The sequence below is a fragment of the Uncinocarpus reesii genome, genomic scaffold (genome assembly GCF_000003515.1).
Source record: "Uncinocarpus reesii 1704 scaffold_3 genomic scaffold, whole genome shotgun sequence".
Classification (NCBI taxonomy): Eukaryota; Fungi; Ascomycota; class Eurotiomycetes; order Onygenales; family Onygenaceae; genus Uncinocarpus; species Uncinocarpus reesii.
Genome location: NW_003052498.1, coordinates 3,537,855 through 3,552,423, shown reverse-complemented (window position 1 = coordinate 3,552,423; position 14,569 = coordinate 3,537,855). Strand labels below are relative to the sequence as shown.

Below are 14,569 nucleotides of genomic sequence, written 5' to 3'. Positions count from 1 at the left end.
GTCCAGAATGTGTGGTGGATGCGCTACCTACACCCCTGTAAAGCGCTTATGATCCGACAGCCGTTAAGATGTGACAGGTTTCCTTGAACTACATCGGCCTGTCTTTGACAATGTCCTAACCCCTTGCTGAAAATTTTACCCCCGGGCCTCGGGCAACTCTTGATTGAGTATTGCTGTCTAGACATCATGGCGAACACTTTGATGATCAACTGGGACAACCAGGAGAGGGTCCAAGAAGACAAAAGAGCATATCCTCACCAAACCAGCGCAGCAGGGCATATCGAATAAAGGTGACCTACCACTCTCTTAAACCATGTGTGCAGGGAAATAGTTACATCCCCAAATCTCCAGCGTTTCCGCCCCGTTCCTTCTACACAAACAAAGATCCATCTCCAGTCTCCATCAAAAGGACTGGACGAATGGGCCTAATAAAGGAGCCAGACCTTAGCTCGTTTGGCGACGTGACATCGACTTGCTAAAAGCCCGCATCTCAGGCGCGGGAAAGCCTAGTCTGAGAGGGGAAACCCCCGACTATAACCCTGCTTACGGCCTTGATCTTGGGGCAAGGGATAGAGTGCGGTGGGCAAATAATGAGTACTGTCGCATCTTTTGGTTCCGTTCAGATGCGTTTCTACGCGCGCAGCAGGTCCCTAGTATCTCCTTGGGCGGAATATAAAATGCAGTCAATTTCCTCGTTCTTTGCCTCTCAAACCATCATCTTCGACAGTCCATAATCACTCCGCTTCAAGTCTCTAGCTCTTTCCAACGATGCTGTCCGCCGGTAGCCTCCTTCTCTGCATGGCAGCCCTAGCTGGCACCCTGGCCGAGGCTGCTCCAGGCAGCCACAAGCTCCCTCTGTTCAACGGTGTCAAAGTTGTCCAAGCGTCTGTTGACACGTCTGCCTCCCCTGAATTTACTGGTATGACACATGCCCTTCTTTCCGTCGTCTATGTCAAAGCTAGATCTTTTGTAAAGCTGACAGACTCATGGGCAGTTCTTGATAGCTTCAGCTGCAAAGGGTCCACTCTCTGCGGTAGGGGCGTGTCGGCGGCGGATTGTGGCGCCGCTTATCGTATAATCGATAGGAATCATCGATACTTTACCGGATCTGGGTAGGTTAAATCCCAATTTATACTCCAAGACTGTTCAGACGGAATCTAATCGCTACCGTGACCCCAATAGAGCCACTCAAACCGGTGTCTGCTACAAAAAGTGCGGCATTTTTGTCGAAGGGGGTAATTGCGATTTATCGGGGAAGGAGATGATTGACGGTTACAACCAACTTCGGAGCAGAGGCTGCAAAATTTGCGGAAGCAAGACCTACAATGATGGCTGCCGGTTGGTTATCAACTATGTCACTGGCTGCTAGGTTTCCAAATCACATTTTTTCGCACGTATGAGCATTAGATGGAATATTGGACGTATAGAATGATCTGTGGTGCGGGAGTAGAAGTATGGGGCTTTGCACTTGCTTTCTGTTTGCGTGCTACAGGATTTTAGTTTCTTCCATTCTTTACCATGCACAAGTACAAAGGTACTGATTGGGTGTTCTCTTTAACCTGCCAGTTAGCTACTTTGCTAAATGAACATATCAATGCCTACTAAGTAGTTTAGCCCCAGAGAAATGAAGTGAGAGATAATGAGCAATGCCGTCAGATTCATAGTCAGCAAAAGAAGCACAAGCAGATATTTTTTATAGCAACATGGACTCATATGAGATTCGTCTTCTAAGTTTTAACCTTAAGATAAGCAGTCGCTCTGAGCGCTCTCAGCCGCATGAGCCAAATAGATACCTGGACTTGAAATTAAAATGGTCAGCGAGTTAAGAATGGAGTGCATCGAGTTGTCTCCTCGAAGCTTCAAGTCTTTTAAAGCCTCTGGCTTCGACCACTGACTATGGAGGAGAAATCCGACTTTCAAAGCTCCATTTGGTCAGCCCCCTACCCTGTGCTAACTACTGCTTACCCCAGAATTCCTCGGCCAAAAAGTGCGATTAAGCACAAAAGCCAAGGCTCCACCTCCGATAAGGTTATCTGTGCTTATGACCACTAGTTACTTGTAACTCTCTGACTTTGACTGATATCAGAATGGCGATGGCCGGTCAAGGCAAAATGGGAGCAATAGGTCAAGTGAATTTCTCCAGCAGTCACCTTGCTCACCAGTTCTACCCCAATCACTCAGAGCATTTGCTGCTTGTCACGCTACTAATATCAGAAGACCACCCAAATAATAGCTCACCTTGCTGTCTCAGCATAATAGCACTTTCAGTAATTTGGGAAATGGTTTTGTAGCAGTTCTGCTATGTAATCCTAGCAAGAGTGATTGAGTGGCTTGAAATTCGAATGGCTGCATTCGGAATTAAAAGTTGTTATTAAAGACTCTTAATCTGTTGAAGCAAGAGATTCATAATGCAGTTGTTATTTACTACAGAGGAAAAGACTAAGAACATCACATGGAAGGCTAAATCCAGAATGGTTAGCATGACACACCTACCACGCTGTCGGGTGCCGACCCATGCAGCCAATCAGCAGCAAAGCCGGTCATCGGCGCTTCGGCACGACCTTCTCCGCTCCCACCAATCAGTAGAGCGTTCGCTCCCGAGCCGATGGCCCCTTGGTTACATAATGATCCGTCATCAGGCACCGCCCTGGCTCGCCCACCTGAACCACCATCCGATTCCCAGCGGACAAATACAGTACCGCCCGAATAATATCATGCTGGGGGCAAAGGCCACTCCACATCAGTCCGGCTCGCCGCTCCTCCCCGTCGGCCGACGCACTGAAGTTGGATTACATCTCCATTAGCTCAGCATCACCAAAGCCTTCTGCGGAAATATTATCCCCACAGGTTCCCCACGACGGAAGAACCATTTGCTCCCTGGCCTCGTGGTTGTTTTCTGGCACCATCCTGTGTCTCCAGTCGTCGAGCTGGAAAAGTCAGTAGTGGAGCGGAAATTCCACAGAAATCATGCTTGTGAAACTCAATTCCCGGCCATACGATTGAAGTCCGGGGGGGTTTCTGGGTTCTAGGATAAGAATTATTACTTTCGGGACGCGGGGTGCTACCTTCGTAGGCACTTGGTTATATAGAAGCTAGCCGCATGTTTTTGCTCTTGCCATTTGCTTAGGTCTACGTCTCGCCTGTTGGAACGGTTGCTTGAGAAACTATTCAAAGCTCACGGTCACCATGCCCGTCTTTACTGAATTCGCAACATCGAGTCGGCAACTGCGCGTTTTGCCTTCATTTGCTAGCCCATTACCCCGCCTCAGCCCTGCTTTTGACAAAAAGGAAGACAGATATGAAGTGGTCGTTGTCGGGGTATGTGCACACCTATCATCGAGTGCTCCTACGCCATCCTAGGTGCCATACGCATTGCTGCGCAACATCAGCTAACCTCAATGCTGTAGGCTGGTCCCGCGGGACTTATGCTCAATCTCCTCCTAGCACGATACGGTCTCAGTGACGAATCCCTACTCTGCATCGATTCAAAATCAAGTACACTCCTCTCCGGCCAGGCCGATGGGCTGCAGCCTAGAACACTTGAAGTGCTACGGAGTTTAGGCGTGCTGGATGAACTCGACAATGAAGGTTGCCACATGCACCAAATCGCTTTTTGGAACCCTTCTAGCGATGGCGGTATCGAACGAACTTCAACTGTGCCCGACATTGCGGTCCGTGCGAGATATCCGTACGAAATCACCATTCACCAGGGCAGAATCGAGCGTGTCCTGGAAACGGATTTGCTTAGATACTCGAAACGTGGCGTGATGCGTTCAACAAACTTGGTTGATGTGAAAATCGACGAAGAAGGGGACCCCGAATTCCCCGTCGTAGCGGTAATCGAGACTGAGCAGGGCCAGAAGACCATTAGAACCAAACACCTCGTTGGTGCCGACGGCGCGCACTCGGTTGTGCGACGGAAGATGGGTTTAATGTTGGAAGGCGAATCTTCGGATCACATCTGGGGTGTTACTGATTTTGTCGCCGTGACTGATTTCCCTGATATTCGCAAACGATGCGCCATTCACTCGGACTCTGGCTCTGTCATGGTCATTCCTCGGGAGCGCATCCAATCAGGGGAATACCTCACCCGCTTATATGTCCAGGTCCCAGGCGCTGTGAAGCCAGACGACGAATCAACAGCCGCCAATGGCATGACCGAGGATGCTAAACGGGAAGCAAAGGCTAGACGAGCACAGGTGAATGCAGAGAGCATATTCGAGCAAGCCAGACAAGTATTCAAGCCATACAGCATCAGGATGCGAGACGAAAACGCCATCGATTGGTGGGCCGCATATCAGATTGGTCAGCGAATGACAAGCCAGTTCTCCGTAAAGGACTCGCGAGGAAAGGAGAGAGTTTTCATTGTTGGCGATGGTAAGGCCCTTGGACCTGATGTAGGCTGTTCCATGCTAACTCTCAGCAGCTTGCCACACCCATAGTCCAAAGGTAACAATATTTCTCCACTATGCTTCAATAATTTGATACATCACCTCTTCTATCAAAATAAAATGACTAAGTTTATTCTAGGCTGGCCAAGGGATGAATGTGTCTATGATGGACTCTTACAACCTTGCGTGGAAACTTGTCTATGCTATCCACGGTTTAACTCCGGATTCAAAGGCCAGCTCTGAACAATCAGATCGCATCCTTGAAACATATCAAACCGAACGTCACACAGTTGCTCAACAGCTGATCGACTTCGACAAGGCGTTCGCTGGCATGTTCTCTGGTAAAATCAAAACGGAAGAGGAGAGCGGCCTCACTCACGACGAATTCTTGAACGTGTTTCAAACCGGAAACGGCTTCTCGAGCGGATGTGGTGTTGAATACATAGAGGGCATTCTTGTGGACAAGGATGTCAATGATACCGTTGTTGGAACAGACTACTTGTCTGGAATCCTACGACCTGGAAGACGTCTTCTTAATGTTCAAGTCGTACGACATGCAGATGCTAACCCCCGGAATCTCCAGGACGGTAAGTACTTCCCAGCGACGCTATTTCCATTATTTAACAGACTTGGGCACTAATCCAAGATAGACTTCCCATCAAATGGTCGTTTCCGGGTTCTCTGCCTTGCCTCAACCGATCTTCTCATCTCTGACGGCGCTTCCGCAAAGGCATTCACTGGGATCAATGAAATCATCTCCAAATTCCCAGAAAATCTCATTGAGCTCGTCGGCGTCTACCCGTCTCAACTCGGAGATTTCTATTGGCAGGATGTCCCCAAGGTCATCAAACAACGCGCCGAGATGCGTTTCCACTCTGGGTCCATTGACACCGTTTATAAGATTTACGGCGTATCCGCTGAAAAGGGAGCAATCGCCATCATCCGACCGGATGGGTACGTTGGAGCTGTCGTACCGTTATCCGGTCTGCAGAAAGTGGAGGAGTATCTTTCACGTTGTGTGTGCAAAGCTTGAAGAAAATAATACCCAGATTAGAAACAAGATAGTCATTAAACCAAATAAGAAACAAAATTCATCACTTTCAACTCACGAATACATGACTGTTTTCGACCTCAGTGCTCAAAGATCCTATGACGGGTCGGAAAAACAATGTTCCTCGTCCATGGATATTAACCTCACCCGTTGAACGTCAGTCGAATTCCGGCTCCAGAGCATTCCTCACGAGGTTGGATACTTATTAATCCTTCAGATATATGATTATGCTGCTTCGAATATTGGTGTGCTAGCATAAATACGGACCATATTTCAACACCTCAGGTCTTGTGATGGTCCGCGGCTGTTAGTTAGCCCGATGCTTTCTCCAGGCCCTTTTCCTTGACAGTTCTCTGTACCACAAATTTCCCCTACTATAGATGTAGTAGATACGGAAGAAAGGGTCAGAATGCTATCATGCCTGTGTATTAAGCCAACCAGGCTCCTGTGATGAATCCTCGCGGAAGGCATTGATAGACATGTATAGCTTATGTGTCTCAATATGTCGCTCTTCTGGATTCATCTATTCTATCTATATCTGTACATGGTACAGAGCCTCTTTTATACTATCTATATATTTTGCTAGAGATGCCTCCATCTCTATTTTTGGGGTTCTCAAAAACCACTCTGGAGGGAACAATATTCTTAGGAAGTTCTGCGCTCCCAAGGAACATATAACATGCCAGCACCAGTCTTAACAAATTAGCAGATTCCTTTATTGGCCCCTTGGGCTGGTTCAGGAGAGATTGACCTTGAGCTTTGCTAAAAAATTGTACTTGGTATCAACCAAAAAGCACGTGCTCTAGGAACCCCTTTCCTTAGCGAGATACTGTGACCTAATGAGCTCTCCATTCACACATTCATCAAAGCTGTACACTTCACTTTCTCTGTTTCTCCCACATACCTAGTCGTTCAGCTTGCCAGAATCCGGCCCATGCCAGTGGGAACCGCCTCTGTCAAGGCATCGTGCTCTTCCTAGGGACCATGGAACGCAACGGCATCTCCCAAGTACATTGGAAAAGAGCTGTCTTACTCTTCTCCGTTCTTTCTTATTCTCCAGCTTGTCTTACCGAGAATACGAGTCGATCCATTTCTACAATTGGCTTAAATTCGGATAGGATATATCTCACAGGAAACCGGAAACCATCCCTGTATACTAAGGGCTTTACCAGCTGCATGGGCAATCCGCTAATCAGTATCACTCGTTTAGATGCCGCAATTTACAACAGCAATGAAACCTTTGTTTTTCATCTAGAAGGATCGACGTCCGTCCCTAACTCTGGAGTTATCAGTATGCTTTTCGGCTCCTTTGGGTGGAAGATTAACTAACTGTGTGTATCAAACAGTTGATATCAGCATATTTGCCTATGGGATGGAGAGATTCCGTCTGGCTTTTGATCCTTGCTCCGCAAATATGTCTAGGTTGGTAGACCCGAATCCTCGCCTACTTGCTGCCTATGCTCACATCATCTCATAGCTTATGTCCTCTTGACGTGAATATTCGCATCAAAGAACAAGCTCGATTCTCGATTGCTCAACTCGGCGTTATGGAGCTTCGGCCAACAGTCTATAAACTTCCTGACTTTGAGGGACAAGTTATACTTCGGACATCCTCGAAAAGTTCTGCATCACATTTATCGTACTATGTGTCTGAATTAACAAATGGTGCCAGCTTTTCCCATCCCTATGTGATAGGACCCATGCTTGCCGCATTCACGGTTCTTTCTATGCTCTCCTCTTTTGCTTTGGCAATATATGCTGGAGATATCGAGTCTACACGGACCCATTACGCCCATGGCCCGTCCACCTTAGCGATATTCGCCATCTTTCATCACATCTACTCTTCGGGGGCATTGGCGGTAAACTGGCCCAGCGCCTTGGTTGCGTTTTGGTCAAATTATTCATGGTTCGCCGGTATGATTTACTCACAAAAAATGCAGAGTGCTATTGATTGGGTTACTGGTAACGACCTGGAAAGCGTTCACCGTTTCAATTCATGCACTCTTGTTACTATCGCACCCCCTGGACAAATGTATAACCTTACCCAAAGATATACAAAACTGTCTTTACCCATTGGCGAAGGCCCTTCAATCCGTCCAGGAGATCTTCTCGCGAGAGCTCCTAACATGCCAGTATCAGACTCTTCAGGATACCCGTCCGGATCCCATTCATTTCAGAGCCACACGGGGTTCCCTATGGTTTTAAGTGCTGCTAAAATATCGGCATCCAACGCATTTTTAACTAGTTTGCTTTGGCTACTTGCCTTTATCGGAGCCGCAATAGCTGCCATAATTTCGCTCAAAGCTATGCTCGACTTCTTTATTCGGTTTAGACTAGTGAGGACGGGTCGTCTTGAATATTTCCGCGCTCACTGGCTTGCCTATGCCTTGGCTACCGTCTTCCGTCTCGTTTTTATCAACTTCTTCTTTCTCAGCTTCCTAGCTTTGTTCCAACTCAAGTTAGGCGGCTCTAAGGCAGTAGTTGCGATTGCTGCTACTACCCTCGCGATTGTCTCTATTGGGTTGCTCGGAGTCTCTGGCTATGCGCTGCATTTTCGGCTCAGAGGTGGGAAGTTGACCTATGACAAGAAAACATGCTATTTGCAGAAGACATATATTCACAAAGTTGTTCCGTGGTATCGATTGGTTAGGGACGATGTCTCTCCGGAGGACGACCCTGATATCAAGGCTATTCGTCTTCCCTGTTACACACTTCGCTACAGACCTTCAGCCTCCGAGCGAGACCACATTCATACCGACTGCAATTTCCTTTTGCGCTTCTCGTGGCTTTCAGCACGCTACCGATCAAACAGGTGGTGGTTTTTTTCCTTATGGGTGCTCTACGACCTGGCTCGGGCGGGATTCTTAGGGGCGGCAGCGCCGTCCGGCATGATCCAGGTTTTCGGTCTTCTTTGCTTGGAGCTCATCTCCGTGATACTTATAGCATGGGCCAAACCTTTTGAAGCAACACGCTTAAACGTTCTTATGTTGTATCTCCTAGGCTTCAGCAAAATAGCCACACTAGCAATCTCATCGACCTTCCACCCAGCATTCAACCTTGGGAGGATCACTACGGCATTCTTAGGCTTGGGCATAATAGCCCTTCACACCACCCTTTCGCTTGCCTTGCTGGTTTCCATTGCTACGGGCCTCGTTTCAACATACCTTTCCTTCACCAGATACCGGGAGATAGCACCGCGGGACCGGCCTGCGAAGGGGCTTCGCCAAAGGTATCTTAACCACGTTACCAAAGCTTCAAGCAGGAAACGCAGGCAGGAAAGCGTTTCTCGTTCGCCAGTAGCGTTTGGGTCCCTTAGGGGTCCTTCGCTCTCGGCGTCTTCAACCCAAGGATACCCAAGGGTAGGGGATGGATACACAACAGAAACGCCTACGGGCAGATTCTTGTCCCCTACAACTTCTCAAGTTTCGTTTGGGCATCACTTTGGGTCGAGCTTCCCGCAAATCGACAGCACTAGGTGGTATGCATCCCTTCTCTCCCCATGTCGTTTGTTCTCAAATATCAGCCAGTTCTGACTAAAGTAGGAGCCCCGGCGCTGGCCGGTTTACTGTTACCGCTGTGCCCAGTAGCCATCGAACAGCTGAGCGTACGCCAGCACGGGAGAGTAGCGAATCTGACCGGGGCGTCTTTGAAGTCTTTTAAGTTGAGCGTTCATTGTTTTTTTTCCTCTTGCCGGTCAGATTCGTTGCTCCCCTTGGTTTAGAAGCGCTTCAAGAACTAGGCGGGTTTTCTTCGAGGCGTAGGGATGAGCATAAAGGGCGTTTAGGCGCACCAATCCAGCCATAGTATTGTTTTGTCCAAACTACTTATCTACCTCTTTTCTTTAAAGGAAAAGGACATCATGTCATTGGGTTGCAGCTCGCCGGGTATGCATCCTTCACTGGCACTGGAGCGAACCTATATTCTGCACCTCGATCGTCGTGTCAATCCACTCAATTGCAGCACTCCATCTGTAGAATTCTTTTCAATTTCCCAAGCCTGGAAAACGTCCCCCAGGCCGAGGCTCTTGTAGTGATTCAGCTTGGGGGCGAAACTATGGAGTACATGAGAATTTGGTAGGCTAGCGTCGATCAAAACTGAGACACAGCCCGAGTTCGTGGGTCAGCCAGACAGATGGTTCTGGGGCTAATGAACAACCGGAGAGGCGAGACCACGATAGTTGCGAGGGAACATTCATCACTGTGTGTTCCAAGCGTTGAACTCGCTTATGGAGCCAAATAACGGTAACTAGACGGTGCGTTTCATCCCAAGCTACAGTAGCACTGTAGCAGTGGAGGATATGAGAAACCAGCACGCTGAGGTTCCCTCATTTCTTGGGGAAAAATGGGTCGAAATGGGAACGTCGCAGGCTTGGTCTCATTACCGGCGTGTCATGTTGCTGGGGCAGGAAAAGTCCCAGTCCGTGTCCGAAGGAAAAGGCTATCGAGTTTTCGAGCAAGGGCTGTCTCGGCTGATCGTCAGTTTGAAGCATGGATGGGCTCCCGGAGGAGTGTTTTCATAAGGGAAAGTAGTTAGGAGGACGGAGTTCGCCGTGGGCTTGGTCATCCAACTTGCGGAGCAAGTTGGTTCATCGCAGTTCACTCACTACGAGTTTTGCGACCAACTGGAATATTCAATCTGTCCGAATGTCGCTCAGGCAGTTCATTGCACTGTTCCCCACCGTTTTCCCCATGATTTTCGAGGCCAAAAGTGAAGAATTCACATTGCCGGCTATAAAGAATACCAGGGGCTGTTTTCCAACTATTTTTTTTTTTCTTCAAAATCTCCTACGCTGTGGTGTGACGGTGATTGCGAATCTAACGGTGATCATCCCAGCTTTCGCATTGTCCGTGAAGAGAATCTATAAAAATAGACGATCGGCACGGCGTCATTTAACCCAAGTAAACGGCCTGTGCGACTCTCCCCGCAACGGGATTGAGCGTTCCATCGATTTTGCCCAAATTTCACATGTAGTCGAGGAGAGATTGAGCGATCAATAATAGTACACGGAAGTGATAATAGTGCCAATTGTCACCTCACAACAGCTGCGAGACTCGAAACGTCGAATCCCGGTAATAATAGTTGGGTCACAAATTAATATAATCATCCTTCGTTAACCACCGAGAGTGCCATCAGCGTTTGAATCTGATTCTGGTGCTCGTAACCGGAAAGGGTGGGAGAAAACGTGGGAGTGGCAGTCGACAACTTCAGACGATGGCAATTTCATTGGCTCGATGGAAAATGATTTGCTTGAAAGCGGTTGAAAGGAGACCACTGGCTGCTGACCGTCTCGAATTGTTCTAGGCTGGCGCGAGGACCGGGATAATCGAGGCAAGGCAGGGAAAACCATGTGATGGGCTGAAGAGCCTCCCTGCTTCCCTATTTTTGGCAACCCGAAAGCGGAGAAAAAGGCTCTGGAGGAAATGTTGCAAGTAGATGTTACTGGAGGGTGAGGCCGGAAGGATGCGAGCTCAAATGCAACGGTAGATGAAAATGCTGTCAATCATGCTGCTCCAACAAAACCATCTCGTCATGTGCTTTTCGATTCACGACGTCGTTTTCTGGTTGAAAAAAATTTACAAATTCAATGCGAGAGTTTTGTCAAAAAAAAGGGATCTTCCCGAAAGCCAGCCAGGGTTACACAAGATAGGGACTGAAGCATGGGGGATGATCATCGTGCATGACGGCATGCACTCCATGCTCTGGTGCGAGTCGTGATTTGACCCTGCCTGGCTCGTCACTGTGATGAAGTGCATCTTGCAGGATGGACAGACACGCGGACACGCGGGTTTCTCTGTTGGTGAAATGAGACTGGCTGGTCTGCAAAGCGCTAGAATGGCTGCTGGCAGTGCCATTGGCTGGAGCTCAACACGAATGCGCGTTCTTACGCCGGGGGTGGTCAACAAGAAAAGGAATTCCGAGAACCATCCATGTGGCATCGTGAGTGCATGTTTTCGAAGTGGAGAATCAATCTCATTGTCAAATTTCTTGAAAACAGGGCGACAAACCCATTCGTGCGGGTTGCATGAAGTGTTAGCACAAACAGCATCCCAGAGAGTCTGGTTCATTTCTCATGATTCACACATGTTGACACTGCCATCAAGAGATTGAAGCCCAAAAAGAATGAACTTCCAGATAAATTTCACTTTTGTCCAGACAAATCGTCGCTCTCTGCGATTCCTGCCATGTTTCTGCGGTCTCCAGACTCTCAAAACCTCGGTTTCTGATTCGCCAAAACCCAGGTTGTCAACATGAAATAATGGAGGTAACCCTCGTTTCTGGGGGTGTTTCGATTCGCAGCCACTCTTCTGCCTTTGATGAAACGAGGAAACAAAGCGAGTAGGGTGAAATAAAACCATTGTTAAGTTAGTTGACACATTATCAGACGAGGACCAGGGTCACTGTTGCGGCGTATCGCCGGTGCTTGAAGTAAACTGAGCTGCTCATTAGACGTTGGAAATGCTGGTTACTTGCGCATTCGCTTCCAAACCGATGAGAAAAAGACAGTTGGGAAGGCCCGACATGATTGACAAGTCGACGACGAGGCCCTTCCCCTTCGACAGGCGTGTGGTGCGCTCTTCCATCATGCACTAGGAGGTGGTCCCCGTGTCATAAACTCATTGGATAGCCGACGCTCTTGGAGTCTCTCACGGAGATGCGGAGGACATTTGCAACCTCAAATGACTTGATGCCTCCATCGCTTGTCGCCTGACGATCCCTGCCTCGTGGCTCTTTGGGTTTGGCCTTGCAATCTTGTGGACTTCGTGATCCGAGCATCCTTGCGAATCCCACGAGGACAGTCGGGCCATTGATTGGAACCTTCCCGCAGGTCGTAAAACAATTGTCATTCCTTGCGACTCTGGGCCGCCACAGCACACCGAACCGCTACAACAGGATTCGCAGGCCACCATCTGAATTGGCTCTCGCAGCCATACGAGTTTGACCAGTCTGAACACAAATGTTAGCAGGAGTTGAAAAGACACACACTCGCAGGAACTGTCTGAAAAATTGGCCCGCAATAGGCTGTGTATGCATTTTCCACTTTTGCATCAAGTGAAAATGTACCCCGTATCCAGGATTCATGCGCATACTTCTCCGCCAGGATCCTCAGCTCTCGGATCCCCCTAGTAAGCCAAGGCGGCTGGTCTGAGGAAAAGAGCGCCCTAGCTGCTCGGAGGGCGGTTCCGGCATGATTAGTGTCGTTGCAATTGGAGATCGAAGCGTCGAGTCGATCGTGTTGGACGTGGGATGAGAACTCCATCCCATGCGAGCAGGAAGCCGGTCGAAAGAACCTCAAGAGGATGGCTTGCAGTCACATCTCCGATTGTTGTGCCCAGGCATGATGGACGTTGTCGTTGATCGGCGGGTTTTCCCCAGGTTTGGGATGATGCAGCTTACTAAGCACCATGCGGTGCAAACAGCTCGAGGTCGTCAAATGAGCAGCAAGTCAATACAAGAGTAGATACTCTTTGTCATGGAGCTCTGCAAACATGTTTAGTTATGCAGGGGCGGAAGCTTTCACATCCCTCGCCTGAAATGACCTTGTGCTTGTAATATTTGATACTTTCAACTTGCGACCGGCTTATGATATCCCAATAACTTCCAAATTGCCCCAGGTCCCAGAACTGGAAATTACAAAGTGAATGTCCTTGGACCCAGGCAGAGATTGCGAAGCACAATACGGAGTATGAATTGTGCATTTTCTTGCTTGTGATTTCTCGCCGGCTTGGTCGCGTCTAGATCAAGGCGGATCTTGTCAGGCCATTGTTTTCGCCCATGCTCAAGACAGTTTTCCCTGGAGCCCCAACCTGACTGAGGCTGAAGACCGCTATTAGTTCGGCGGGGTCGAGTCTAGCCCAGTAAGTCAGTTGTGGGCGCAGGGTGGAGGCGAGAAATGAGGAAACAAGCGTCCATTGCATTCCAGCGAGCTGGGCTTTGGACGGGAAGATGTCGCAAGCTTGAAGGTTTTCTTGAGTGGAAAGCTCTCCAGTTTACCCCCGCAAAGACATTGAATCAAGGTAAAGAGATTGCTCTCGAATTCGGATGATGAATTACTTGTCCTGACTCCTGTGCCTTGTAATAACTGGTCCGTGGCACTGTTCTTGTGGCTCACGGATTGCCAGCTACCAGGTGCAACCGGGTTCCAGATGTCTTCGAGAAGGTTGGGGAAGCAGCGATGTTAAAGTAGGAGTATCGCTATGATGGCGTGCGGCCAAACATGTTCCGTCCCAGGAACCAGATTTCGGACCGTCGAAGACTTGAGTTTGAACTGTTAGTCTGTCGCCTCCCTGGGAGCTCGGTAAAGAATCGAACAACTAACGGAGGATTCCGCTCTTGAGTTCTGAGTCAGGAGTCTCCACGCAAGTTTGCTGGAATCTGGAGACTGGCGCCTGAGGTTCATCAGCATCAGCCCAAGTTGGCAAGCCCTCGTCGCCAGTTACTTTGAAATCGCAGAAGGTTGTGGTTGGACCTTGAGGCTTGCAGTGCTGCCAGAGCAGACAGGCCAGGCGCACGAAACCCAGGAAACGGGTGGCCTGCGCATCTTACTCCCGGCCGTGTCATCCCCAATAATCTCGCCTGTCCCCACCGCTTCCCCGAACGAGCGATCGGTGGGAAAGGGGGAAGCTTTGGGGGAAGCACTCCGTACTAACGTTAACTGCCCCCGCCACCAAGTCGCGGGCTCGTAAACAGAGTTTCCCCAAACACGTGGGACGTGAGGATGATCGGCCTGGCACCCCCACCCCCCCTTTTCTGCAGCCAATCGCTGCCGCTGTGGCTCAGGCTGCAGGTTAGCAGCGTGACCTGAAGGGGAAGAAGGGTGCCAGTTGGGTGCATTGACCGGGCGGTCGCGGGTTGGAGGCCGGGTCGCTGCCAATGATTCTTTACTAGTGCCGAGGCGGTCGGGCGCCATGTGGGTGTAATTGCAAGCGTCCTGTAATAAATATTCAATGGGAGGTAGTACATTAGTACCCCGTAATAAGTTACCAAGCCTGGGCTCCATGCATTGAGGAGCATCCTGTTTGGAGCGAGAATCCTCAAGCGATGAGAGCCCGGCCGTGAGATCGATCTCCATACTTGGGAGATGCTTCCGCTTTCCAAACCACGAGAGAGTTTATCACTAGCAGTCCAG

General features: G+C 49.2%; 5 protein-coding genes across 5 annotated transcripts; 4 read left to right on the top strand and 1 right to left on the bottom strand.

The window, feature by feature from the left end:
• Positions 1 to 798: 798 nt before the first annotated feature.
• UREG_05984 (uncharacterized protein) lies at positions 799 to 1,369 on the top strand (the record flags this gene model as incomplete). Its single annotated transcript, XM_002585249.1, has 2 exons — positions 799 to 1,112; positions 1,183 to 1,369. 2 exons carry the CDS (start codon positions 799 to 801, stop codon positions 1,367 to 1,369), a joined length of 501 nt encoding a protein of 166 aa, XP_002585295.1.
• Positions 1,370 to 3,186: 1,817 nt separating this feature from the next.
• On the top strand, positions 3,187 to 5,424 carry UREG_05983 (uncharacterized protein; the record flags this gene model as incomplete). Its single annotated transcript, XM_002585248.1, has 4 exons — positions 3,187 to 3,318; positions 3,408 to 4,397; positions 4,531 to 4,978; positions 5,042 to 5,424. The coding sequence occupies 4 exons, from the start codon at positions 3,187 to 3,189 to the stop codon at positions 5,422 to 5,424; spliced, it is 1,953 nt and encodes a 650-aa protein (XP_002585294.1).
• Positions 5,425 to 6,426: 1,002 nt separating this feature from the next.
• UREG_05982 (uncharacterized protein) lies at positions 6,427 to 9,102 on the top strand (the record flags this gene model as incomplete). Its single annotated transcript, XM_002585247.1, has 4 exons — positions 6,427 to 6,733; positions 6,789 to 6,864; positions 6,920 to 8,920; positions 9,027 to 9,102. The coding sequence occupies 4 exons, from the start codon at positions 6,427 to 6,429 to the stop codon at positions 9,100 to 9,102; spliced, it is 2,460 nt and encodes an 819-aa protein (XP_002585293.1).
• Positions 9,103 to 11,274: 2,172 nt separating this feature from the next.
• UREG_05981 (uncharacterized protein) lies at positions 11,275 to 11,666 on the top strand (the record flags this gene model as incomplete). The annotated part of the gene is made up of 2 exons (XM_002585246.1): positions 11,275 to 11,379; positions 11,544 to 11,666. 2 exons carry the CDS (start codon positions 11,275 to 11,277, stop codon positions 11,664 to 11,666), a joined length of 228 nt encoding a protein of 75 aa, XP_002585292.1.
• Positions 11,667 to 13,876: 2,210 nt separating this feature from the next.
• On the bottom strand, positions 13,877 to 14,350 carry UREG_05980 (uncharacterized protein; the record flags this gene model as incomplete). The annotated part of the gene is made up of 1 exon (XM_002585245.1): positions 13,877 to 14,350. The coding sequence occupies one exon, from the start codon at positions 14,348 to 14,350 to the stop codon at positions 13,877 to 13,879; it is 474 nt and encodes a 157-aa protein (XP_002585291.1).
• Positions 14,351 to 14,569: the final 219 nt, after the last annotated feature.